The 27,015-nt window shown below is 36.1% G+C and overlaps 2 protein-coding genes across 3 annotated transcripts; one reads left to right on the top strand and one right to left on the bottom strand.

Moving 5' to 3' along the window:
• Positions 1-3,542: 3,542 nt before the first annotated feature.
• LPCAT (lysophosphatidylcholine acyltransferase) lies at positions 3,543-10,985 on the bottom strand. 2 transcript variants are annotated; one of them, XM_066394794.1, is made up of 10 exons: positions 10,715-10,985; positions 7,318-7,463; positions 6,766-6,980; positions 5,815-6,082; positions 5,185-5,322; positions 4,572-4,697; positions 4,328-4,481; positions 4,175-4,273; positions 3,980-4,121; positions 3,543-3,929 (listed from the first exon to the last, which is right to left on the bottom strand). In XM_066394794.1, exons 1-10 carry the CDS (start codon positions 10,826-10,828, stop codon positions 3,811-3,813), a joined length of 1,521 nt encoding a protein of 506 aa, XP_066250891.1. In that variant the 5' UTR covers positions 10,829-10,985; the 3' UTR covers positions 3,543-3,810. The 2 variants fall into 2 exon arrangements, with proteins under 2 accessions (XP_066250891.1, XP_066250892.1); XM_066394795.1 differs by lacking the exon at positions 6,766-6,980 and adding an exon at positions 6,206-6,417.
• Positions 10,986-13,237: 2,252 nt separating this feature from the next.
• LOC136411967 (sodium-dependent neutral amino acid transporter B(0)AT3) lies at positions 13,238-25,074 on the top strand. The gene is made up of 9 exons (XM_066394788.1): positions 13,238-13,415; positions 16,316-16,613; positions 18,554-18,839; positions 19,338-19,510; positions 19,626-20,006; positions 20,399-20,698; positions 22,311-22,672; positions 22,768-23,031; positions 23,084-25,074. Exons 2-9 carry the CDS (start codon positions 16,395-16,397, stop codon positions 23,277-23,279), a joined length of 2,181 nt encoding a protein of 726 aa, XP_066250885.1. The 5' UTR covers positions 13,238-13,415; positions 16,316-16,394; the 3' UTR covers positions 23,280-25,074.
• The last annotated feature ends 1,941 nt before the right edge of the window (positions 25,075-27,015 follow it).

Here is a 27,015-nt window from a genome sequence, read left to right as displayed (position 1 = left end):
CTGAATATGCGAGTTCCATCTGCCCTCATGAAAACCAAGATGATGAGGTTGAAAACCAAAGAAGTGATGAAGCAGACATACGAAATGGTTTGAAATTTGCTGTATAATCTGTAGAGTTTGGTTTTTAAAGGGCTGTCGGTGACGTAAAAGGGCCAAAATCCTCCTGCTATGAGAAAGAACTTGGTAACTTTTATGAATTCGTCGCAATTTTGGGGTATGTTTTCTCCCATCTTTGATCTTTTGCGTTCTTAACACTTTTTTGTATTTTTATTCAAGCGCCCTAATAAATGATACCTGATGAATAATGAATTTGACCAAATAAACCAGTTCTATGAAGACTTTAACAAATCATTACATATATCGGGAGGTAATAGCTATATTCTAGTTTAGGGGATATTACGATGAAAATAACATATAATTTTGGCTGGGCGTGGCTGGATTGGGAGGATGACGTTGAGAGCCACCAGAAACTACAATTAGATTTACAAGCGCGGTATTACATAACGTCCTACACATCTTTTGATTGTCGATTAAACGATCTAAATACTAAAAAAGGGCTAAAGGCTAAAGAAGAGAAACAAGAGAAATAAGTTAGAATCAAAGACAAAGGGGAAAAAAGAAAAAAAAACTATAGAACAAATGAAAATAAAAGATTAATAATAAATTCCAAGCAGTGATAAGATTAATAACAGCAGGGACAAAGAAGGTAAAAAAGAACAAGAGGGTAAGAAAAATATAGTTGAAAATCCTAGACCTATCTCATTTGCTTCATATTTCCTCAAATCTCAAATTTTTATTTCGAAAATTATGCAAAAATTTGGGTGGAGAACCACTTTGCAGAAGCAGGTGGTGCATTAAAAGATCCCCTGTCTATATAAAACTATTTATATTTGCTTAAATGTGCAATAAAGTCTAAATAATAAATACTTAACACGGCAATAATAGATAACAGGGTAAGTGGCATTTGCCCCCGACCAAAAATTAAGCCAAGCTGGCCGTTCAAATGAACTATTTAAACTACATACAGCTGTTAAATAAGTAAGTAGTTACGTGGATAATTTGACAATAATATATTTTTTATAGGACATTTTAAAATTTGTCTTAGTTGGACTTTAACTGGAACGGGTGCAAATGGCTTCTAATAAAATAATACAATATTAAATGTTAACATAACATAAATACAGTGCTCATCTAAGGTCCGTTCTCTAAATTGAAAGAAAAAATATGGGTTATATTATAAATAATAAATTTTTACTTTAAGTTGTCATCTCTAAGTTCTAAAATGGCAACTGTACGCCATCTTGGAATATTTTATTTGACACTTTTAGCTGTCAAGTTTATGTCATAACGCAATATTTTACGCCTTAATATCTATTTTCAAATTTCAAAGCGATATGTTAATTCACTTCGAAGTTACAGAAAAGGGAAGGACGAACTTTAGATGGGCATATCTATTATAAAAAATATCGATTTGCCTTGAAATGTAGATGATTTTTCTCCGTGTAAATTATATCAGGACAGTGACACTTGTCAAAGTCGACAAATTAGTGTGATTAGAATTTCAGCTAATGTCAAATTTTAACGGGTTTGCGTTAAATTATAACTTCTCTTATACGATGAAATCGGCAATTGTCACAATCCTGAATTAGCAGGATCTCTAATTTATATACGGGAAAAACATTTGCATTTCCCGGCAAACCAAGATTTTTAATAAGTTGGTATAACATACACAAAAATAAATATTTTAAGGCTTTATATAACAACTATATATTATATTTCCTTTGAAATCATGAACAGCAGAACAATATGGCCTATAAATACTTATACATCAGCATGTCAAAAAAGTATAAAATATAGCGAACTTTTTAACAACTGCTCTATAGTATACAGGGTGTTGAACTACGTACCTATTTTACAAATTGAAGTGACATTTTCCTGAGGTCACTTCAAACGAAGATATCATAAACGCATGTCCATTTCGCCATGGTTACGAAGATTATTTATTATTTGAATAGCACGTCATGCATCACCCTGTATCATTGAGGTTAATATGAGCATATCTCGTCAGAATAAAACTTTTTTGTAAGTATACAGGGTAAGCCATAAAGAAATCCTTGTTCCTTATTCTAGCCGAAATAGCTTTTTCTATATACAATGTGCCGCGGCTGAGTGAACTTTCTATCCTACATATATGTTCGGTGCTTATAACATTAAAAACTTTTATGGATCAGGTGTACTTTCAAAATCCGAGTAAAATTACCGAATTGTTCAGTATAAAATTAAAAAAATTGTATTCTTTGTCATCTTCGTCGGGTATAATAATAATAATGGTTTTAGCCTTACGAGATTCTCTATCTCTCGCTCCTATTAACTACAATGATATGAAAACTTTTAGAAACGTGTACAGGGTGCTGCAAATTGATGGGAACATATAGGAAATAAGTACTAAAAATGCTTTTTTTTCCTTAATTTTTGTAGACCTGAAGATTCTATTGAATCTACGAGGGAAAAAGTTTCGAATGTGAAAAAAGCGTCGAATATAAAATCTACCTCAACCGTGCCTCGGTCATTTAGCTCCAACTAAAGCCCAAAAGAGCTAAAATCAATTTAGGAAAAATTTTCTCCCGATATCAGCATTAATGCAAAAATTAGCAACTTTTCCTGCATTTAATCGACCCATTTTATGACCCCCACATATTTCTGCTAATTCGCAGCACTCTAAATAGCAGTTTTCGGCTTATTTTCGATATTCCTGACATTTTGGCAACCTGTTTAATTTAATTTATATTTCAAAGCTCTGCTACTGGCTAAGAATATTTAGGATATGTACGATCAGCTGATTTAGGAAGGTGGAACTTGGAAATAGATATAGGTGTACGGAGGAAGTGCAACGTTGGATTGGCTTCTTTTGGAGGAAGGGAGAAAAGGAGGAGAGAAAAGGAAAGAAACCGAAAGGGAGTCAAGGAAGGAAGAAGAAACAGGGAAATTTGGTGTTAAAATTTGATATTTACATAGAGGGCAGAAATTTCCTTAAAGTCACTTTTTCTAAGTGTTTTGCCGTTTGTCTTACCCGACTGATTCAATTTGGTAAAACCTACGGGAAAGTTTTGTGGTTTTCTTGGTGTTAAGAAAAAATTGTCATTTATGACAAATTATCGGTAATAAGCGAACTATCAATACTCAAGGACAAGAGTAGCACGATTAACAAATCGATTGAGTAGTAGTGTCACAATTGAACCAAAAACTTTCTCCTACTGAGAAACTACTCAGGCATTTGGTCATACTCATTGATTGATCTTTGAGTCTACTTAATACACAAATATATACAGTGCGTTCAATTGAAAAGTAGGCATTTACATTTCTTCCAAATGAAAAAAAATTAGATTTAGACGAGAAACCACGCGATCAAATCCCTGTTGTTGATATCGAGGCCTCTCTCGGCTGGAGCTGAAAGTTCTTGAATTGAAAGCACTGCATTGGGACTACTTTGATTCTGCATATAATACAAAAAGCTTCAAATTGGGGTTGCAGTAAAAACCTCCTTTACTTAATACTCCTTATATAAACAGCCACTATAAACAAAGAATGTTTACTTCAACTAAACTGCGATAACAACATTTGCACGGTATAAAAATCTTAAAATGGTAATGGTAACGAAACAACAACTACGTACTTTTATGTATAACTGTATGATAATGAAAAAGGTACATTTCCCCGACTACGTGCATAACCTGGAAATCAACACATACTGTACACTAGCAGTATGTTGCCCACTGTAGTTCCACTTTACATATGGACAACACACGGGGATCAGTCAACTTTCTTCTCGTGGTTCTGGTAGACGTTCAAGTTCTGCCAGTTGGGCTTGTCATTGGGTCCAAGGTAGATCAAATGGGGAACATATTTGGATACCCACGTCAGGAAGTCCTCTATAAGGAACTGTAGTATTGATCTGTATGGTCCAGATTGCACGACTTACCAAGGCGAACGAATCCCAGCTGCTTCCGATCAACTTGGTCGAAGATCTGCAGCCCGTACTCTTGACTTATTCCTAGGGTCTGGCAAACTGCTTTGCAGAAATTTTCGGCTGTTAATTTACCATTTCTTTTGACATCATATATCTATGAGAAAACGTCCATAAACGAACGAAGGGCATAGATTCGATTAAATATACCATAAATGCCAAGACCACAATCTCTTCGGTGGTTTTCTCCTCTTCGGTGGCTAAGACTCCCAGCAAGTAATCTCTAATATCCATCAAACCCGTATTGTTCTACGCAAAAGAACTAAATTAAATTAATGTATCTTTTTGGGGGTGGTCATTTACTTTGTCGTAAATTCTGAAGAGTTGCAAAGCGACCTGCTCATTGGAGTGCAGTCTCATGGTGTCTACGAACTCAATGAAGGTGACCTTGCTGCAATCTCTGCAAGTATAACTGTTGGATTTGACTAGAGCTTCCTCTCTATCTGTTCCTTTGAATCTTGAATTGTTAATAATCATTTTCAATCCATGTAAATCCCAGAGCACCATAAAATAAAACGTAACGCAGATTGGCTGGATTATGTCTTACCCCAACTTCCTCCTCAATTTCCGGACTTCCACCAATGAATTAGCGAAGGGCAAGTTCATTTCTTTCGCTTTGGTCATCATTTTACAGTCGCTGTAAGAGTAGTCGACTACAGGCACGCCCAAGGCCCTAGAAGTAAGAAATACACCATAAAGAAGATTGCAGCTAATGAAACATTGAAAGGTTCGAAATAAATGACTGAGATAAAAATTAAAAAAAACTCTTATTACAGCTTTATGATTCAAATAGAGCCACTAAGGCCAGATGGTAAGTTTGAAATTTCCCTAAGTCTAGAAAAAGTTGCACAACTTGACAATATCACACTGAGGGTGTCCAAGCTTCCCCCTCCTTTCCCCGATACAAAGTCGCGATCCTTTAGGCCTTGAAATAACGGAGTATTCCAAGTTATATTTTTGTTAATGTCGCCCTTTTGGCCGGTGAAAACGAACATCAACCCGATATTGCTATTATTACCATTAAACCTAGTATCTTTTCCGTGTGAGAATTTGGTAATTTAAAATGATTTTTAGAAAATTTCCTACTTCTGAGCCTTTTAAACACACTGTGCAAGGCATAAATAGGAATATCTAATCTAGAATGTTCGTGAAGTGCTTACTTTGCCATTACAGCTCGAACGTTGTTGGCAAATAGTTTTGCGTCCCGTTTCTCCTCTTCACTTGGATAATATATTGGAAGGAACTCTACTTCACAGTTGCTGGATGGTTGTGTCAAAGTAAGCCAAAGCAATTTTAATCTAAAAAAAAAATTTTTAATAGCATTTAATATTTACTCTAGAAATTTGTCATATGGTATCTGACCATAAAACCATAAAAGATACGAGGTGGGCCAAGTTGGGGCAAAGTTGCGCAATTCGCAGTTCAAGAATGTGCTGTCAAGAATTTCCTCCAAATTTGTAAATATTTGCTAGGAGAGTCACATAGATATACTTTGGCCGGCCCGTCCATCAGATCTATCCCCACTAAATTTTTTACATTGATTTTTGATATGTATTTCCAGAAGACCAAACCTTAAGAAAACAAATTTTGCATGTTCGAACTCGGGCATTTATCGACAATTTGCGAATAGGTATTATATAAAAATTGAAACCCTATATAGAATAACAGGATCCTCTAAGTGCAAGATATCACCGCATGGCGGCCAGTTCTATAATTAGATTATTTGGCGGGGAATCTGTTAGATTTAATTTGAATGCTTACTAGGCCTCAAGCATGCCTGGCATACTTACGCGCTAGGCCCCTCCCAAGTCCAAGTCACTGTATCCAATTTATTGGGATACCGAATACAAACAGGTTGAATGGGGACTCCTGGATAAAAAGCCCCATTCTTGAAGCTGATCAGACAGGACCTGTTCGTGCACGTTCCCTCAGGAAATATCAAAATCTGCGGCCAATCCATGTCGGACGTGGCCCGTTTTATTATTTCTTTCACCGACTTTTGTCGAGAATCAGGGTCATCTCTCCAGACATAAATAGGTTGGGTGTAGTTTATTAGCTCTGCAAAAGAACTTTGTTTCAGAGCGCAAGAATTTGTTGAAAAATTGATATTCATGCAAACTAGTAGGTACCAACCTGGACCAAAACCCAAAGAACAAATAAAATAAGAAAATCTAGACCTACTTCCTATATGAAAGCTCACGCTCTCAGTACGAACTATGGTGGATGGAAATCCAGTAACGTAGACGATCCCTGCATCCAAAAAGGTGGAATGGGGGGCGGCCACTAAAATAGGGGCTTCGTCTCTGGAAGCCTGCCGGCCCTTAATGGTAAAATGCATGCCTCCCGCCATCAGGCTGCTCTGCCCCAAGAGGCTTATGATGTTTTTTAGTTTCCTGTTTGGAATAACCGATTACATACTTTTGCCTATGGTAACCTTCACTCAATCCCAACCGCAGATAATATTCACAAAATGCCCTGGCATTGAACTTTAAGGTCTAATCTTAAGCCCAATTCTACCACATCACACACAAAAAAGCAAACTAGACTGGTGCAGGGGTTCAATCCAGAAGAGGAAAGTTAGTACTTATTGCTAAAGGATGGGGCATATTCAAACAGTTTTCTCTTGGTCTTTGAGACTTTTACCTATTTTTAACAGCATTCAACATAAATAGGTACGAAACAGTTGTGCAAAAGCCTATAATTTAGCATAACGAGCGACACATATTATAAAGTAGACCTACTCCCAAAGAAAGGTATGGAGGCAGTTTCGCCTTTGGCGACGATAGAGGGCCCTCCGAGGTAAACCATGGCAATGCTGTCCATGAAAGAGGAGTGGGGGGCTAGTGCCACCAATGGCGCTTCAGACCGTGTAGAGGGGCGACCAATCACCTTCAAGCGTACCCCACCGATGTTGTATATGCAGAAAATTAATTTGGCGATTATCGGTTTTAGCGATCTGCGGAACGGTGAAGAGAGAAGGAGGTAAAGGGCAACTTGTTTAAACTGGAGATTTAGAGTGTTAAAGTAGTCGAACCGCTTGAAGGCTGCAACCTTCAAGCGGTTTCAGTTAGAGTGGAATACTCCATTCCTTCCATTCCCATTTTAAGCAATACAAACTCATAATTATGGTTCGTTTGGGTAAAAAATGGCGGCACTTCGCAAAAACCACAATGATTACTATAACCGGACACCTTGTATGTACATCATTGCAGCAACTTTTATTTCGCAAAATACAGGGAAATAAGAGAAGTGATGCCATTCTGAACTCCAAAACATATTAGCAGAGTTCGTACTTTCTCCATCCCTCCAGGGGTTTTTCATGCAGCTCCTGCTCGGGTACGCCAAAAAGGCCTATTGTGGCCAGAATCCATCCGGTGACGACGAAGAAGCATATCAGACCCACTCGGACTGGTACAAGGATTAGTGTGAGAACTATTGTCTGAAAAAATAATTCATTATTAAATGGGTACAGGGTGTCCCGTTATAAGGGCCCCCTCTCTTCGTGTTTTATGCAAAAATTATGGGGTTTTGTCGAAATATTTGAGCGCAGCTGACTACACAGGTTATACAAAAAAAGCTTTCTTAAATGGGATGTCCTGCAAGTCTTTCCAAAATTGGATGGTCTGCTTCAAGGCAGCGTTTAAAATATACAGGGTGTATACAATAATATACAAAATATACACGTTCAAGCGTATATGGAAGACATGTGAAGAACGCTGTTCTGGACTTGAGGATTTTTGGAACAACTGCGATCTGTTGATTACCTTAGAACGACCCAATTGAAAAAATTCCTGGATAATTACTAAACCGAATTATAATTTAATTTAATTTTAAAAATACCCGCAATTTTTTCCTAATTATTTGCACACAAAGTTCTGAAATTGATTCTTAGACGCAGACTTCCTGCAAAATTGCGCGAATCCATTACTAGAAGAGTATCTCTCGGGTAGATTACAATACTTTTGTAGACATGAAAATAGTAGATTACATAAGTGATGATAAGTAGTAGGTAAGTAGAAGGTAAGTGGATTACGTAAGAAATGGTAGATTATGTAAGATGCGATATATTGAAATTCTGATTCTTTTACATGGAACATGAGCTCAAGAACTCACTTAATATTTAAAATCTACATTATCCGTCTAACATTTCCGCTCAAAATAACGGTCGATAATAGTGGGTTAAGCTGCTATGTATATTTGCCGAGTATAATAAATGGTACTTGTTAATATATAGATCGGTTTATATTTATTAAAGCTGGCCAATGGCCAACTTAAATAAATATCAACCGACTATTTATAAGATTCGCCTGGTCATCGTATAATCGGTTTGCTACCTACGTTTGCTTTGATGTACCACGGATCAAATGATGGGAAAACAGCTTCCTTTTACGCAAAAAAGCATCACTTATATTAGATTTCAAATGATTAACGTATTAAAATATTAAGGAAATGAAGAAAATGAAGCGTATTTTCTTGGCCGAAAACCGAGTTCGGAGGCTCAGAGCAGCAATTTTTCTGCGATAAACTAAACAAATATTTGGAGTAAAACTATTACTATTTATTATGATTCAAAAGTTTTTGCATGAATGTTGCCGTATGATGAGGTGATATTACTATGCACATCTAGTAATGGATTGGCGTTGATGTCTTAGCACTTCCACGATGTTTCAGGATTTCTGAGTAGAAAAAAAAAACGTTACCGACCAACGGTGACATTAAATCAGTCGTGAAATTAAGTTAAATGACAACAATGACATTAAATTTTATCTTTTTCAAGCCTCGTGGAATAAAAATTTCGTCATAATCAATGGGAATCGGAAATGGACTTTAACTAACCTAAATACTTGTGTTAAGAAAATGTTTAACAATGAGGTCTTTATTATCAGTCTGTCGTTTCTCACGTATCTAGTATGTAAATTCTATGACTACATAAACATTTAATGCAACTAACTTGTAAAAGTAAAAATTACACCACCAAGGGGATTTCGATAGAAGTAAACTATTTTTTTTTGAGTATCAAGATTGATTGCATGTATTTGTATATAGCAATACTTGTCCTTTCTATAGAGGGAACTGATGTATTATAAAAGCTCTTACTAAGTAGGAGAAAGTTGAAATTGATGCTACTGCTAAAAACATGATTTAGAAAAAAATTATACAGTAATGTATGCATTAAGGTAATCATTTTCAGGCAGGTCGTTGATCTTCAAACATAAGTTAATTATCGTATGTGGTATTACGAGGATAAAGTTGGTACCGATGACAGCAGAATGGTACCCGCTGGTAATATGCAAATGTCAAATTTCTACAGCACTATAAACCAACGCTTAACAATCTTAAAATTACTAGATACTTCATATTGATAATTATTTTTCCTGTGGTTCTGTGTACGTTTAATTGACTGCTTATTTAACTTTGCATATCATGTATAATAAATAAAGCAAGTTTTCTGATGTGTCTAGATCAAAACTCGAAAAAATCTCGGATGAAACACATTGGAAAATCAGAGTTTGGAAAAATGCGCGCGTTTTTGACGATTTCAGTTCGCCATTTCAGCAGAAGTCTGTCCGTTACACAAAATAGTACTTCTGTTAACTAGTTGCATAAACAGCCATTTTAGTATTGATGTATTTAAATAAACTTTTATCGAATGTTTGGGACTCGTATGGCCTTTACCTGTTTTCAGTCATCTAAAAAAGTTTGAATATATTTTTCATTTTGCGGGAATGTTTTCCCTGCGGTAGGTAAACAGCAGTTAAAGTGCTACTTCATAGCCTAGGAACTGAAAGTACCACTTTACAGCCTATTTTGCAGTATTAATAGGTAACTTTTTACCAACGCCGCGGACTGGCGGACTAAGACAAAATATGTTTTAACGGTTTAATTAAACCTTAGTTTTCGTTGTGTTTTAACTCGACGCTACTTTTCCTCGTAAATACCTTTTCCGTCTCGTAATTGCACTTTCTAAAACCCCGCATTCAGCAGAAATTAATTTGAAATCAAAGCACGCATATAGATGTCTGAATTCGTTCTCGGGCGTGTTCGTGCATTCTGAGGTCTTCGCACTAACTCTGATTTCAACGTGCGCCTAAAAATAGTCCCATACACACATCAGTTATTTTTAAGATAAACAAACACTAGATGTAAGTGTAGGACTTTCTGTAAATTCTGAACACAATATTATCGGAAATCTTGTGAAAATATCGGCTTGAATGTGAATATTGACGCCTTATTTCAATTTGGCCCTACATGCAAATACAAATAATTAATTGTGCAAACTAATCATGAAAAGTAATGAACGTGGAGCCTTTGATTTGCGAATAAAGCGAAATTTGAGATATGAAGAACAGTTCTTATCTGGTTATCATTAAGTAAGTATGTCAGTAGTAATGGTATCCTCAATACTCCATACCATTACTGCATGAAGTGGGCATGAACAGACTATTGGAAACACACTTTTGGGAATTTAACTTTAATTAATTAATTAATTAATCAATTATGGATAAATTAATAATTAATTCGCTTTGGAAACTTGAACTATCTGGCAGTATCAGAAAGAGCTTCCCATATGCATTTCACCGGATACCGACATGTCTTTCTTCAGTAGACTGCAGCACCTCGTCCCTTCCCCTTTTCTAATTCTATTCTGCTCAAATTAACCGAAACCCCTTCAGATCTGCTCCCTTTTACCTTAATTTTCTCATAAGTACTGTTCAATTCCAGGTGGTGAACGAAAGGGTTAATCAACGGCTCCGTGTCGTCGCAATCGATTTGCGAAATGCCGACCGCCAGTTTGGCACTCATGTTCTTTCACTTTTTTAGAGATGCAGGTTTTTCGAAACAAATGCACATTAGCCCAATCGCACTATAAACACTCGGATGAAACGGTCGTACGGTATGTGTATGAATGAAATCCGTTTTGTGTTTTGGGTGAATCAGCGTCACCAATGTGGCACACCTGGTATGGCGCGGTTGCCAATGCGGCGCTAATAAAAATCCTGTAAATTTTTGAAGGGAGGGATTGTGAGCGCCTAAGGGCTAATTGCTGTGGTGCTGACAGTTTTAACTGAAAGTTAAATCCATGAAAATGTTGGAATGGAACTTGTGCATGTCTTTCTAAGGAATTGTCAACTTGATTCTTTAGGAATTTCGAGAATTTACGTGAGACTTCCTGAGGTGTTTTCACTATAGTGGGGATGCCAGAACTATTTTCTATAATGGATCATCCGACATTTTATTGTTTTTTCAAATTTTCTACTCATTAAGTCTAATTTTGCTACAGAAGTAATTATGCTCATCTCGCCTACTTTTCCAGTAATATAAGGATTGTAAAGGGAGTTTTTACGACAAATCCCATAAACTTAATTTTTCCCATTGGATTCTCTAATTGTTGAGAAAATAAATAAACCTAGTAATCACAAGTCTAACAACCCCTTACTATAATTTCCAACAGCTATCTTTATCGCAGTTTTTGTGTAATTTGAGCCTTTATAAGGCTATAAGTTTAAAGTTTTGGAAAGACAATTTCACGTTACTTGACGCGCTAAAACTCTACATTTTTATATAGAACCCCCTATTATATTAGGCAATTTTTCAGTGAGCTGTCTATTAGGTTTAATTTACCCACATCTCTCTTAGTTTTCCATTAGCAGGAGCGTTAATAAACTCGCTCTGCCCCTTGTCAACGTTTTTTTAAATATAATTTTAAAATGATTCTCTTCAACTTGAACCTCCACAAGTCAAAAACAAAAAATTCTGGAAAAATCGAAAAAAAGTCAATGAATCAAATTTAAGTAAAAATATAAATATACATAAAATATAAAATATAAATGCAACATAAATATATATATAAACAATATAAAAAATAAGTTTCTGACGTGCAGCTTACAAGCCAAATAATTCAAATTGGCAACACGGCATAATGAAAGCTCGGCGAAAGCCGAAGTTGGTCCCGTTCAATAATTTCACTTTTGCGCTACGAAAGACTGCGTTATATTATAACGGTACCTGTTGGCGGGCCTCCATAATTGGCATAACGCTATTGTTTTAGCGCTTAAAGAGCAACAAGTAGATGTTAGGTATGGATTAGTTTGAAATAATGCTGCGTTACGGCAGCAGGTAGCGCTTACGGTTTAGAAGCACACTTGACTAATGTGATCTAAGCTGAAACCGATGGTATTTTACTATTTTCTTTTTTGTCGGATATCTTCCTTATGGCTTGTAAGCTATTTCGCAAGCCTTAAAATACCTGACTTTAGTCATTAGCCGTTTATGTTTCACGCTAATAATAACTAATTACTAGACAAGACATTTGACAAATTGAACTGAGATTTTCAGCCACAAAGAACTTTTTCTTTTGCCGATCTTCTTTTTGCAGATATCAGAAATACATATATTTTAATTAGTTTACAAATTAGATTGTTTGGGAATTTCTAAGACGTATATGCAGATTTAATGTTGACAGTCATGAGGGCGCTCATTTAAATAAATTTCATTATTAACGGTTGTGTATGTTATAATTACCAACATGAGCAGGGGTCAGTAAACATTTATATACAGGGAGTTCGTTTCTCAAACTCAATTATGAGAACCAATTGGAGCAAAGTTGGAATTCAAGAATACGCCATTTCAAAACTCCGACCAATTTTGGAGATATTTGAAAATAATTGAAATTTTAGAAAAAAAAGTTGTTATTTTTTTACTTGGCGTATTTAGCAAACTAATTCAAACTTATTAACACATCATCGTTGCAACTTCTTTTTTACATTTCTGAATTCCGCTTGTTTTACCTCATTATGATGGTGCATCACATGTTAAAGGTAAGTCGTACAGTTTAATGCAAATATCACAAATCCATGTCAAAAGTCTAATGGAAGTAGTTCTGGTGAACGTGCCGGCCAACATGTGTCCATCTCTTTTCTTTATGTTGTCGTAATTTTTGCAAGCGGAACTGGTTGAAATAAGCTCTACTTTCTCAAATGCTCGTATAACTGAATAAAATGACTTAACTAGATTCAAATCTCTACAAATTTACCGGATGTTCTATTAAAAAAATCATAGTTTTACTTCAGTTTAAACGTTTCTCCAACTTTAACTAAATCAAAAAGGTTCTACATTTCCAACAAAAAATGGACGCTCTGAACTTCGGATGGAAACACATCATCTATTCTATTTAAAGTTTTCATCTTCCACATTTTCCCTCCATAAGGCAACTTCTTAAAATAGACCGACAATTCTATCTATTCACATGTGCCATTTCGAAAGTCTCCATTAATGACTTTAGAACACCGTCACGGTGCGCCGGCGTCGGTATTGATTCACCCTAGACTGAGAGTTGGTGTGAGTGCGGTGTGACGTCGGGACGCTTGTCTCGTCCTTCCTAAATCGACAGGTACGTGAAATACAATGTTATTAGAGCCAATTTAACAATAACATGAAATACATACTAGAAGAATTGCGTGTCAAAGAAATTTAGTCAGGGTGCTGAATTTAAGGTGAAACGAGAATGTTACTGGGCCACGAGTGTTAAATTTCTTTCAAAAAAATTTTTCAAAATAGGTGATTTTTTGCATGTAAAGTAGTAAAGTGTTGCGATACAGTATTCATTGATCAACACCAATTTAGCAATATCACTCAATTAATTAAAAAAATATTCAAGTGAATAATTGTTAAGTTTACAAACATCATCCTCAACGTGACTCCAAATGCGATCTTCAATGCGATATTAAACTCACGATTTGAGGAGACTTGAGGCTGGAAAGTCATGCCCAAGTTTGCGAGAAAACATTTACACATTCCTAATAAGCTGAACTATTACTGAGAACACGTTGGTGCCTGAAGAGTTTTTACGGTACCTTTAAATTTCCTTTTAACTGTGTGACTATAATGTCGAAGGCTAATGGAATTGAATTGACTTGATCCATCACTTAGCCCAGATTTATGGCCTCGGATTGGTGTCAAAAGCATTTAACCCATTTGGGCTCCTGCCTATCTAGTTTGGCAAGAGAGCCGGATTGGCGATCCATCAATCATCATCAACCATGAGATCTGAAACTTTGTCGTCTGCCGAATTTACCATTACGAGCACATTTTTGCATCAAATTGAAGTGTAAATTAAGTAAATTAATATTACTTATTACAAATTGAAATTAATAATTATTAATTGGCATTTTAATTAATAAAAATTATGAAAAGTTATGATCATCAGAGTTTCTAACTTTTTCACAAGTATGTGAAAACATGCATTTCTGGTCACCAAGATTTCCCTTATGACCAATGATCAACATGGTTGGCACCATCTTTTCCGTACTGGACCTTGATCGTATAAGACGATAAAAAATTTCTGTATTTTTTACCACCCACTGAGGCATAATTTCTTTTCCGTTCTGAATGCGAGCTCCTGCGAAGGTTCGTTTGAAAGACAAATGTTTAGGACTTCTGGCGATGTCCGTTTGAGCCTTTCCAGTGAGGGGGATACAAGAAGTAGCATAGGAAATTTGAGGTTTTTAAAATTCCACTTGGTTACCGAACGATACAGGTCGTGTATGAAATTCCGATTAATTGCGACGAATCTCGGAGGATCGAGAGACCCCGCGGGCTTACAGGAGTAGTTGAAGTTGATGGAATATACCGAGAAGCTTTGTTGTTTAACGAAAAATCCAGCGGTATTTATAGTTAGGCTAACGTAAGATGTAAAACATAAAATTAAGATGGAAGGAAAACATATTGTATATTTCATTAGCATTTATCATCCATAGGAAGTTGCAGTAAGACTTGAAACTTGAAGATTCGGACGATTACATTCCAAACAGGGTATTATTTAAATAGGTAGCTAAACTTCAAGGGGTGATTCTTTGAGTGATTCTAAGATGAAAAGTTTATATAAACATAGGTCAGGTCATGCTTCGTTTTCGAGAAACAGGGCGTCAAACTTTTCTTAAAAAATAATTTTTTTGTAAAAATCTGAATAATCATTTTGCCGATTTTGTTGAAATTTAGCAGGCATTTTTTGTTATTATTGTTATTTATGCGCCACTAACTTTTTTTAAACTTTTACATTTTTTCACATCAAACACAGTCATGGCCACCTATGTCACCGGATTTAAATCCGTTAGATTTTTTCCTTTGGAGGTATGTAAAGTCCTTCGTTTATAAAACTCCGGTCAACACTGAAGAAGAATTAATCTAACGGACACGGGATTCATGTAATCAAATAAGATATATGCTGGGAATATTTCAACGTGTTCGACAATCAATGTTAAGACAAACTAATGCTTGCATTGAAATTAAAAGAGGACATTTTTAGCAAATATTGCAAGTTTTGTGTTACTTATTGTTAAATATTTTTTTACTAAAAAATTGCACACCATTTGTATAAGTGTCGTCTTAATAAAGTGTTTGATTTTTCTCAAATTTTCTGCATTCTATACACGCTACTAGCCAAAGGAAACAAACAATTTCTAGCTTGAAAAATGACTTTGTACTATAATAAAAACCGTCATCACGTTTTTATGTTATATTAGTTTGCATCTTCTTGTTATTTAGAAGTTTTGTTTAATATGTAACGAGTAAAAAAAAAATTGAACACCCTGTATCTTGAAAACCAAGTATTACCGGATCTATGTTTATAAGCTTTTCGTCTTTAAATCACTCAAAGGATCGCCCCTTGAAGTTTAACCACGTACTTAAATAACACCCTGTAAGTAGAACCTTAACAATACATCTTGCGTTACAAAAACTACACATCCAGCATAATTCGGGATACACTTTTAGTTGATACAAAGGATGCAAGACCAACGAACAAAAATCGAAACTTTCCGCTTTCCAGCGATATTCAAGGGTATAAAAATATATCCAGCAGGTTTGGAAGCTCTTCTAGCCTAAAGCAGTATGGATAAATAATGCTTAACATGCTCGGGTTAGCATTCATTCGAATCACATAGTAATTAATGCACTCGAGCACGACAATTGTTTCAGAGTTCAAATCGCTCTCAGAAATGCGTACTTTATCGATCAGCTTCAATCCAGGCACTCAATCCAAATGGTTAAATTGCGAAATACTGCGTTTGGAGTTATTTATTGACTTCATGACCCTCTAAACACCGTGAACAGCCTTAAAACTGCTGAACCGTTAAGTTTTGTTCAGAAAGGCATCGAAATTGCTTAAGAAGTTTTGGAGCGCCTCGAAACGGTGCTTCATGTACTTTGTAAATTAACTCTCTTATCAGTTACGCATGCAAATTATCACGTACTTTCTGAGTTTCTTCAAACATTCGGATTTTTTTGTTCCAGATAAGATGCGTTTAGTTAAACCCAAAACCTTCTTTACGTAGTCGAAGCATATCACCTGCCATATCGAAAAGGGGCAAAAATGGCCAACACAGCTCACTTGGTGCGTAGGCAGAGCTCTAGGGATCTAAATTCTCAGAGGTCTCTGGACAGGTTGGAGCTGAAGGAGATGAAAGGGCGGTTGATGCCCACTATTGAAAACGGTGGTTCCAATACTTACGGGGCAACGAACATTGCCTTCGAAGATTCCAGCCCCAGTACTAAAATTAAGTCAGCTTGTAGCAGTAAAAGGGGATCTCAAGTAAGCTATATTTACCTCTTATATAGGGTGTCCCAGAAAAAAATGGGACAAATGAGTGCTATAGGGTGGAAAATAGAGTGAAACAGGAGACGATTTGATCATCGAAGTGTCTTGACGAAGAAATGGATGAGATTAGTTTATTTTCTCTCCTTCAAAAATTCTCACTGTGAATCAAGAAAAGAAAATCTTCGTCTAAATAGTGGAGGACCCGAAAGATAGCACTAGACGTACCTCTGAAGCGATAGGGGTTAGCAAATCATCAATTTCTAAACTTCTACGGAAAGAGACGCGGCTGCCATGCCATTTTATGCTTGGTTGAAATTTGTCACCAAGGGACTTTAAACTCAGAATTGATTTCTGCAATTTGTTCTTCTAAACGCAAGATGATGGCCCTTTGCTCTTTAACAAAATATTATTGATCCACGAGGCAATATGTACAAGGAGAGGTATATTTAATTGAAGAAATAGCCGTTCTTACGAAATAAAAAATCCTCGTTGAATAAGAGAACAGCACTATCAACACCAGTTTTCAATTAATGTGTGGTGTGAGATTGTGGGAGATGTGATTTTGGGACTCATCTGAATTTTTTTTTACACGCATGAATTTGCTGGAATAGCGAACATTTGTGGCCACCACGAAGTCCCGACTTAGACCCACTAGATTTCTTTTGGAAAATTAAGTTTAGCTAAATCTCTAATTTTTTCCTCCCAGCGACTTTATTTTTGAGACACCCTGTAGAACTAGGCACTCAAATCCTGTTTGATTTCGGTTTCTAGGTTTATTTTCTCCTCATTTACACCTGAGTTTTCTATTAAACTTACCGTTGGAAATTTAAATGAATTCACATCACGAGCGGCTGAGAATCGTTCCGTATGCGAATGCATGCGGCGCCTGCTAATTTTCTATGTTCTACTCATTTAATAATTCCGGGGAGAATTGAGTTAGTCCCGGTTCAGTCTCTAAGTTAGTAATTTGTGTGGCAGACCCAAACTTTTCATCAGTTCAACGCTCACAAAGTGAGATCTGAATCAATCTATCGTAAATGTGATGTGAAAGGAGCGTAGTTTTAAAATGTAGAATTTCGCGGTAAGAATATAGAAACAAAACATTATACAGGGTGATGTGTTGGGTTATTAAGCGTACCTATACATTTTGCATCACTTGGGTAATCACATCACCTATTATTAGGGAGTCCGCGGTTCTCATTTATTTCAATTATACCACAATATTGTTTTTGCCTACATCTATCAAGTAAAAATCGGACAATTTTACTTTTTTACAGTTAGTTGGAGAACCTAATAGATGAACAGGTGAAATTAACCTCGATTTGATTGAACACATGTTGACGGTCTTGACAGAAAACGAAAATGTTAAATGAGTGTTTTTTAATACCGAATATGCCAAAATAACAGATGAGAAGGCAGTCTAGATTACAGCATAAATTTTCCATAAACAATTGGTATGGTGTTTTCAATGGACATTAAATTAGTTAAATTTTATCAATATGCTGACAGAAATTTACCTGGATGTAGCATGATATAATCGAAGTTCAACAGTATTTACTTGCGTAATAGGCCCTGGAGGCAAATTTACAAATGGTAAGATGATCAGTCTTATTCAAAAACGAAGATGAAACAAAATGAGCGAATGAATCTTATGACGTTTCTCCATATTTTACATTATTTGTAAGAATTTCTTCTGTCGACATTTTCCAAACAGGCGAATAGGTCGAGGTGGGCTTGTTAGGAGGCCTGCGAGAAGTCTCGATTTAAATGTGTTAGAATTTTACCGTTGGGAACATAAAAGAACCTTTAACTCTTAAAAACCTATCAAATTAACAGTTTCAAAATTTTTTTATGCATGTTACACACATATACCGAATAGTACACATCTGTACACTGCAGCTTTGCAGAATCCTGATATTTTACACTAATTTCAGGATGGAAAACCAATCTTTAAACCCGATTGCGAAGAAGAAGAACGCGAATCTTGGGATAGTAAACTCACGTTCCTCCTAGCCACTGTCGGATATGCCGTAGGACTTGGAAATGTCTGGAGATTTCCGTACTTAGCTCAAAAAAATGGCGGTGGAGCCTTCTTGATACCTTATTTTGTCATGCTGGCCATCGAAGGCATCCCTATATTCTACTTGGAGCTAGCCATAGGTCAAAGGTTGAGGAAGGGTGCCATCGGGGTCTGGAATCAGGTGTCGCCATATTTAGCTGGTAAGTAATCAAATTGGCTAATGCAAGGCAATATTTAGGTGAAATTTAATCAAACTAAGCCAACCTTAAGTACACTGATAAATACTCTGGAGCCCCAGTTGTTTGCCAGACATTCTCGCGAGGGCTATATCTCGGTTCAGGTGACAGGAGAAAGGAGCGGAAGCTTTATTTGGGGTTAATTTGCATAAGTTAAATATTTGGTGTTTCCTTTGCAGAAACATATTTATTAAGCGAGGTGTTCGAGCAAGCTCAGCGAGGAACGGTGATATCAGAAACATATGGGGAAGTAACGTTTCTCAGCAGTTGATGTAGATTAATAGGCGAGACTCAACCGAGGCTAATGAGTATTAGAGATCGAGAATATGATTTTTCAATAAGTTTCACAAGTTTTTCTTAGTGGATGTAAAGATGTGAGAATTACTAGAATGCGGAAATAGCTCCTTAGTGGGACACCACTGAGTTTTTTCCTTTTATCCACGGAAGCTCTGTTTGTTACAGGAATTGGAATAAGTAGCGCTGTCGTCTCCTTCAACGTCGCCCTTTATTATAACACGATCATAGCTTGGTGCCTCTTCTATTTTATGCAAAGTTTCCAGTCTGAGTTGCCTTGGGCGGAATGCCCCAACGTATATTTTCGTAATGGTTCTTACATGCCGGAACCCGAATGTGTAGTAAGTATCCTTACCCAACAAATAGTTTGGTTTTTTAGGAGGGGGGGGGGGGGGGGGGGGGTACCATTGCTTTCCGAATTCATACAGCTAGATTGTACCCGCTTTTTTCTTCCAGGTGAGCAGTCCAACGCAATTCTTCTGGTACAGGACAACGTTGGCTATCTCAGAAGACATAAACACCCCGCAAGCCTTTAACTGGAAAATCGGGGTCGCCCTCGTCGTGGCCTGGATCCTTGTCTATCTGTGCATGATAAAGGGAATAGCATCATCTGGAAAAGTTGTTTACGTGACGGCCACTTTTCCTTATATCGTCCTCATAATTTTCTTTTTTCGCGGCGTCACTCTAAAAGGAGCTTTCGATGGTTTGCGACATCTATTCACACCGACATGGCATATTATCCTGGATCCGGTGGTCTGGCTGGAGGCAGGCACTCAGATTTTCTTTTCGTTAGGCTTGGCATTCGGAGGGTTGATTGCCTTTTCATCCTACAATCCTGTAAGTATAAGAATACAACTATTTAGCTCCCACAACAGGAGTGTAGGAAGTGCTTTTTTACCGCACGCTGCTTGAAGTTCAGGAATCGAATGCGGTAAAGACGCTTCCGCACGTGTTACGTACAATATTTCAGACTTAAATAGTTCATAACTGATTGATTGCATCTTAGTTTCCATGGAGGGAAGTCTGAGTTTAGCGAACGCTTTTGTATTTTTATGACCCGTCGCCCATGGCAACGAACCTTAAAGTTACAATAACGTCAAGTTTACTTTTACGAGCGTTCGAAGGCTCAGACTCAGCAAACCGCTTACCAAACCATGAATCCGAAGAACACCACCCCAACAACCTTTGCTCTCTTAAATCTACTAAGGCGACTAATTTTTCCATTACAGGTCAACAACAATTGCTACAGGGACGCAATCATGGTATCCCTTACCAACTGCTTCACCTCCATGTTCGCCGGCATTGTAGTGTTTTCAGTAATCGGTTTCAAGGCAACGATGACCTACGAAAAATGCCTGGACGACAAAAACCGGACCTTAACCGAGTTGTTTGGCCCCAAACACGATGTTCCGTTGGAGTTGCCCTCAGAAGTGGGATCAATTTTCAACTTCACAGACGCGAACGGCACTTTAAGGAGCATTATCTTGCCTGCTCTACAGGTGTGCGATCTCGAAAAGGAACTTGATAACGTGAGTTGGGTTGCATTAAGGAACTTCCTTAGGTTTTGTCATGTTGTCTACATACTTACCTTAAATTAAGACAAATGGAGGCTATCAGATAATAATTTACTATGCCAGACAAATTAAAGCACATTCAACACGTGACTTTTAGTCGGCCTACGTTTTAGTTGGCCGATACTTTAGTCGGCGGAAACTAAAAAAATAAAGAGATACATGCATACAGGGTGATTCATTAACATTGAATGTTCCATTTCGATGTCTCAATCCGTTTTCGAGAAAAATCTATTTAACGAACACTATGTCTAAATTTGATAATACGAGCAGTTAAAAATGAAACAAATCAAGTGTATTTTTATTTTCTATAACAGATAAAAATTAAACCAATGATATACGTAATAATGATTTAAAGTATTTGTTTAAAGTATTCACCATTGATATTGATACACTTCGCACAGCGTTTTCTAAGAGACATCCAAGTTTGGAACAACATTTTGGAATTGCCTCCGATGTCGTTGGCAGCAATTTGTATTCTTTGCCACAACTGCTCACGCGTACCAATAGGTTGTAAACTAGGTCTTTCTTTCGAGACTAAATAAAAAAATCGAGAGTACTAAAATCCGGACTTCTGGGTGGCCAAGCAAAAATGTTTCCACGGCCAACTCAACGATTTGTAAAAACTGCATCTAAATATGCACGCACTGACCGACCAACATGCGATGGAGCTCCGTCGTGCATGAACCATATGTCTCTTTTTAAATAAAGTGGAACTTCTTCAAGCAATTCAGCCAAATCTTGTTAGAGAAAATTTAAATATAATTGGCTATTTCAATTTAAATTCTGTTTCGCCTAAGCGATTATAAAATTTTTAAAATAGTTTGTGATTTGATTATCTTCGGTCGGGATACAATTTATCATATCTTTGAGCTGAAACATGGCCAATGAAATTTTCTGGCTCAAAAACACAGATCATATCTCTCATTTCGTTATTAGAAAACTTGTTGTGATGCGGTATTTTGAAAATTTTATCATCAATACTATTTTTTACTACATTTAAAACTAAACAACTCGTCATTATTTACCGTTTTCTATAGCGGAGAAAATGCTATTTTTTATTATGAGACATACCTAGCCTACTATAGTTTGGTTCGCTTCGCTTTTAATTTCTTGTCTTACCAAAGTGTTCATTAAATATTTTTTTCTCGAAAACGGATCGAGATATCAAAAGGAAACTGAACTACATAATTAATGGAAAAATGATTGCTCTTTCAGATTTTGCCTCGAATTTTCTTTTAGACATACAGGGTAAAAAGTTATTAACTGTGAATTCTGTAAAATTGACCGTAAATGACTCCCTTTATTAGCAACGAGGAAATTGCAAAACGTATCTTATTCGTCACCTAAAAAAACATAACTTTACAAATTTTTCTATAAAATGTCGGCCGACACTAACAGAATAAACACATATATGTATAAGCGTGTATGCATTAACCGAGTTTAAATCGGGCGATAAATGGCTGCACCATAATAACACACCCCGATTGAACTAAACTGTCGGCCAACTGTTTAACTTGCTATCGGCAGGGATTATATAAAACTTCTAAAATAAATTTTAATCTTTCAGTCCGCGTCTGGCACAGGGCTGGCCTTCATTATTTTCACAGAAGCCATAAATCAGTTTCCCGGAGCCCAATTCTGGTCCATTCTCTTCTTTCTGATGCTGTTTACTTTGGGTATCGATTCTCAATTCGGAACCCTCGAAGGCGTGGTCACATCTATAGTGGACATGAAGCTGTTCCCCAACCTGCCCAAAGAGGTTCTCACCGGTACCCTATGCCTGATCTGCTGTATTATTTCCATGAGTTTCGCCAATGGTGCTGGAAGTTACGTGTTTGTCTTGTTCGACAACTTCAGCGGCAATTTCCCGTTACTGATCATAGCTTTCTTCGAGTGTATTGCAGTATCGTATGTTTATGGACTAAAGAGGTAGGCGAGTTTTTCCATTGTCGTGTATCAAGTTGAGTTTTAAATGTAGATAATTGTAACGTTAGAAAAACAACTATTACTAGCGGGGTTTATAGATTTGCAGATGACATAGAAATGATGACAGGTTCGAGGCCCGGTCTCTACTGGTTAATATGCTGGAAGTACCTGTCCCCACTTGCCATGGTATCCATATTAGCTGCGAGCTTTGTGGAGATTGCCGTAGATGGGTCCGGGTACGACGCCTGGATGGCCCCCAAAGGGGAGACAGAAAAGCATTCTTGGCCCATGTGGTCCATTTTCCTCATCTGCTTCCTCATTCTGATTTCAGTCCTGTGGATACCAGGAGTTGCAATCGCCAGGTATGCCCCCGAATCAATGACCGTTTCTTTTTGTCACCAACGTACCAAACAGGCTCTTTGGCTATGTCGTGGTGGACGACAACGAAAAAGCATGGTTCCCAGCCAGCGACCTAAAAGACTTCCATGGTATAATGCCTCATGAGGTCACCACGGCTGAAACGTTGTTGTTCTGCATCAGACCGGACGGCAGTGAAGGCCTATGCTGCCCCACGTACCATTCTTATGATGACGTAACTGAAGATGAGTAAATATGTGATTTTCGACGTGTTTTAGATTAGGTTTGTGGTATACGCACAAGTGAGCTTGTTAGGCTCTCGTTGGAATGATGAGACATATCGTCGACATATTATTATGAAACTATATATCAATATTCTTTGGGTTAATTCAAAGGTGGGCCGCCCTGATGATATTTTAATATTGCCGTCTATACATAGATTTTAGGGCAAACTGTAGCATATCTGCCGATTACTAGGACAATAATAAGATTATTAACATAGGACGGTGGTTGCTGAGCATGTTCTTATGGCTCAGAAGGAAATAGATCAATGTACACTCATCAGAGGGAACGTTCTTAAGTAAGACTCCCTGCATGTGGCTGTAAACTGAAAAGTTATACTCAGTTTTAAGGAAAATCACCCTGTGAACATAATTACCTGTTTAGGTTCATAACTGCCGTAGGAATTTAGACCTATTTTCGAGCTAATAATTATTAATTATAAAATATAAGAACTGAGTTGAAAGCATGATAATAAGTGTAATGACAATATGAATCATTGTAAATGTTAATATCATAAGATATATTTATCTATTGTTCGTCTTAGTTATAGGTAAAGTAGGGAGGATTGAAACTTAATTAAAATCAAACAGTTTTCAGGAAAATAGAGAGCGTAAGAAACCATCAAATAATAGAAAAAAGACTGTCAAGCGAATTCGTTAAAAACGCGACTATAAGACAATAAAGTAAAGAAGACAAAGCAGAATATATAAAACGCAATTAAATGGACTGAGAAAGTAAAGACTTTAACATAGAGAGAATCTTAATGATTTTGTCAGTTGCTATTTACTTATGAAAGTGTAGATAAATTTCCTGATTTTCTTTCAGTTTAGGTTTTAGGCCCATTTACTCCATTATGAATTGAGGTAGGTCTCACTAAGCCCGGCCCATTATACTTGGACATTCATGAGAAGTGCATTAGCGTGCATATAATATAAACTAATTTTATCTGCACAAGTTTAGGTAAATCTACATAAAAAAACTACAACCATATGTATTGTCATTATCACTTCATCAGCCTCTATGTCGAACAAACTTCATTCTTGTTTTTCTAATGGATTCTACAGAGGATAAGATCTCCATTTGCATGCTTTTTTCGAGACTTGCTGCGCTTACGATTAGCGCATGTGACTTTTTGACCTTGTTTTTCAATTGTCGTCACAGCAACGGTTCAAAACATCTCAGAAATTACTTACTATTGATGTATACCAAGTTTTTCTTAAGGGTCCATAACCATAAATCGAAGTGTGTCAGATCGAGTTACTTAGGAGGCCATGGAATAGAATCCAATCCATTGATTTCCAAAGGTGCAATCTGCTAGGCCGAAGCTGCAGCTAACTTCAACTATCCTAACCGAATTCATAATTAAGCAAATAGGCCTTAATGTTTCAGTTTCATCCGTGAATGGTCTTTTAAAGCTGCATTAGCATTGCTCCAAATAATTTGTATCTTACATAAAATGTACCTACATATGTATTATAATAAAATATCAATAATAATAGCGCAAAAATTATGTGATATGCAGCATTAAAGCAAAAACGTTGCTATTGTTATAATTCCTTAATATTTTCAATTAAAGTGGGTACTAGCAATAATAATAGTATTGATTACAGAGCGTTGACGGTTAAGAAAGTAAACTGATTCTTTTTTTTCTAGAAAAGAACAAGTTTGAGGATAATTTTTAACTAGATTTTATGGGTTACTAACAGGCACCGGTTTTACTGTAAGTACTTCAAAATTGAAATTAAATAAAAAAGTATTAAAAAGTTAAAATAAATAATATAAATATAAATTAATGTGTTTATTTATATTTATATTAAAAATAAATAAAATATTTACGGTAATAAAAATTTAGCTTAGGCCCTACTGTTTTTCTAAATACTAATTAATTTATTTAGCAAATTAACCAAATTTTGAACGCTCTGTATTAGTGTTCTAAATCCTATCTATCCAATGGTTAAGATTAGCAAGTATTTATTATCTTATAGAGACAATAAGAAAACTTTATTAAATGTATTGGTTCGAATAAGATAACTACCTACATCATGATTAACCAAGGTTAATATAAAAGTAGCCTTAAAAATATAGTCAATTAAGGAAATGGCATGTTCTTAAGGAAAAAAGCGTATTTCTTTGGTCAGTATTAACAATATTGGTTACAGGTAAACGCAGATATTATCGACATTTAAAAATATTATATATCGTAGGGCATTAGAGAACGAAAAAGTGTGTGTTACAAAATCATTGACAATAACTTTGTATGAAGTTTATTTATTTATGTATTATTTTTTTAATAATTATTATTTTTTATTTTAATTCTTTTTTCCATTTTTTAAAATACTTTTGTTTCTATTAAACTATGCATATTTACATTTTATAATCCTTCAGTTTAATTTTAGAAATTCTACTAACTCCTATTTAAAAAATACTTAGCCCCACAGCCGCTCAGAAGGCACATAAGTAGATATAAACAAGTATTCATTAGGCAGTAAAAACGCACTAAAAAAAATAATTAACGAAGACATTTTATTTCACGTTGCCGAAGAAAAGTGTACATAAAATTGTAAATCTGTGGACTTTGACTAAGATACATTCCTTATCATCTAACAGTAATTTTTTAGTGCCTGGTTAAATTCAAATAACATTTCTCGTATCAAAGAACCATTCCATTTTATTGATCCGTTACATGGAAATCTGAGCATTAAATAACATGCAGTGTTCTTTGAAAATACAGGAACTGTAAAATATTCCAGAAAGGGCTTAAGACGAAATATATATTCTAGCATGTTTATTATTCTTGAGATTAGCATTATTATTGTTACTGAATCAGGCGTCATCCTTGTAAAAATAAACAAACCGAACACTCGAACTAACCTGAACTGGGTACGTAATGGAAATCCCTGCCATTTTCATAAAAATATTGTCAAATTTACAAGTTTCGTTCTTAATGAGAGCTAAACCAATTCCAAACCGTCAGAAATATATGCAATAAAATACTTTTCGCAAGAGTCAAGAACCATATTTTTTCAACGAACATATTATGACACCACACTCTCTATTTTATGAGAAGACCATGTCACTTCATAAAGTATTACCCACAAAATAACACCTGATACTCTTTTCCGCCCTACTGCTATGCCGCATTAGAGCGATCCTACTCTAGTGTAATGCCTCCTTACTGCAATGCCATAATAGTGCTATGCCGCATTGGTGCAATGCCACATAAGTGCAATGTCTTTCTAGAGCAATGCCGTACTAATGCGAATCCGTGCGGGAAAGCGCCCTTTTCCCTTATAGGTTTAGTTTCCTGTTGGAATAAAGCTTCTATTGCCTGTTGTTTACCTGCGTACTGATAAATCGCCACTAAGTTAATCAAAGATCGACTTTAAAAGACAATAATTATTGACATTAGATTGTTGAATATTTGTAGCTGAATAATTCGGTTGTGACGTGAGCTCTTTTCGTTTTGATCAAATGAAAATAAATAAATGTTGTTGATGAAGAGGCTTTTTTCATTAAATTTTTTTCTCCACTATAAGCAATTTCCTAAACAATCTTTGAAAATCCCTTAAAAATGGTAATAAATTAAGAGAAATTCTTAAAAATTCTTTGGCAAATCAAATCTCCATTGAGGTTTCCAAACTTCTCTAGAAATTTCTCAAAAAAATGCACCTTTAAATTCGATTCAAAAAAGAGTTTAAAAAATCTTC

The sequence above is a fragment of the Euwallacea similis genome, chromosome 11 (assembly GCF_039881205.1).
Source record: "Euwallacea similis isolate ESF13 chromosome 11, ESF131.1, whole genome shotgun sequence".
Classification (NCBI taxonomy): domain Eukaryota; kingdom Metazoa; phylum Arthropoda; class Insecta; order Coleoptera; family Curculionidae; genus Euwallacea; species Euwallacea similis.
The sequence above is the reverse complement of the archived record's forward strand: the minus strand, read 5'-3'. Positions and strand labels throughout refer to the sequence as shown.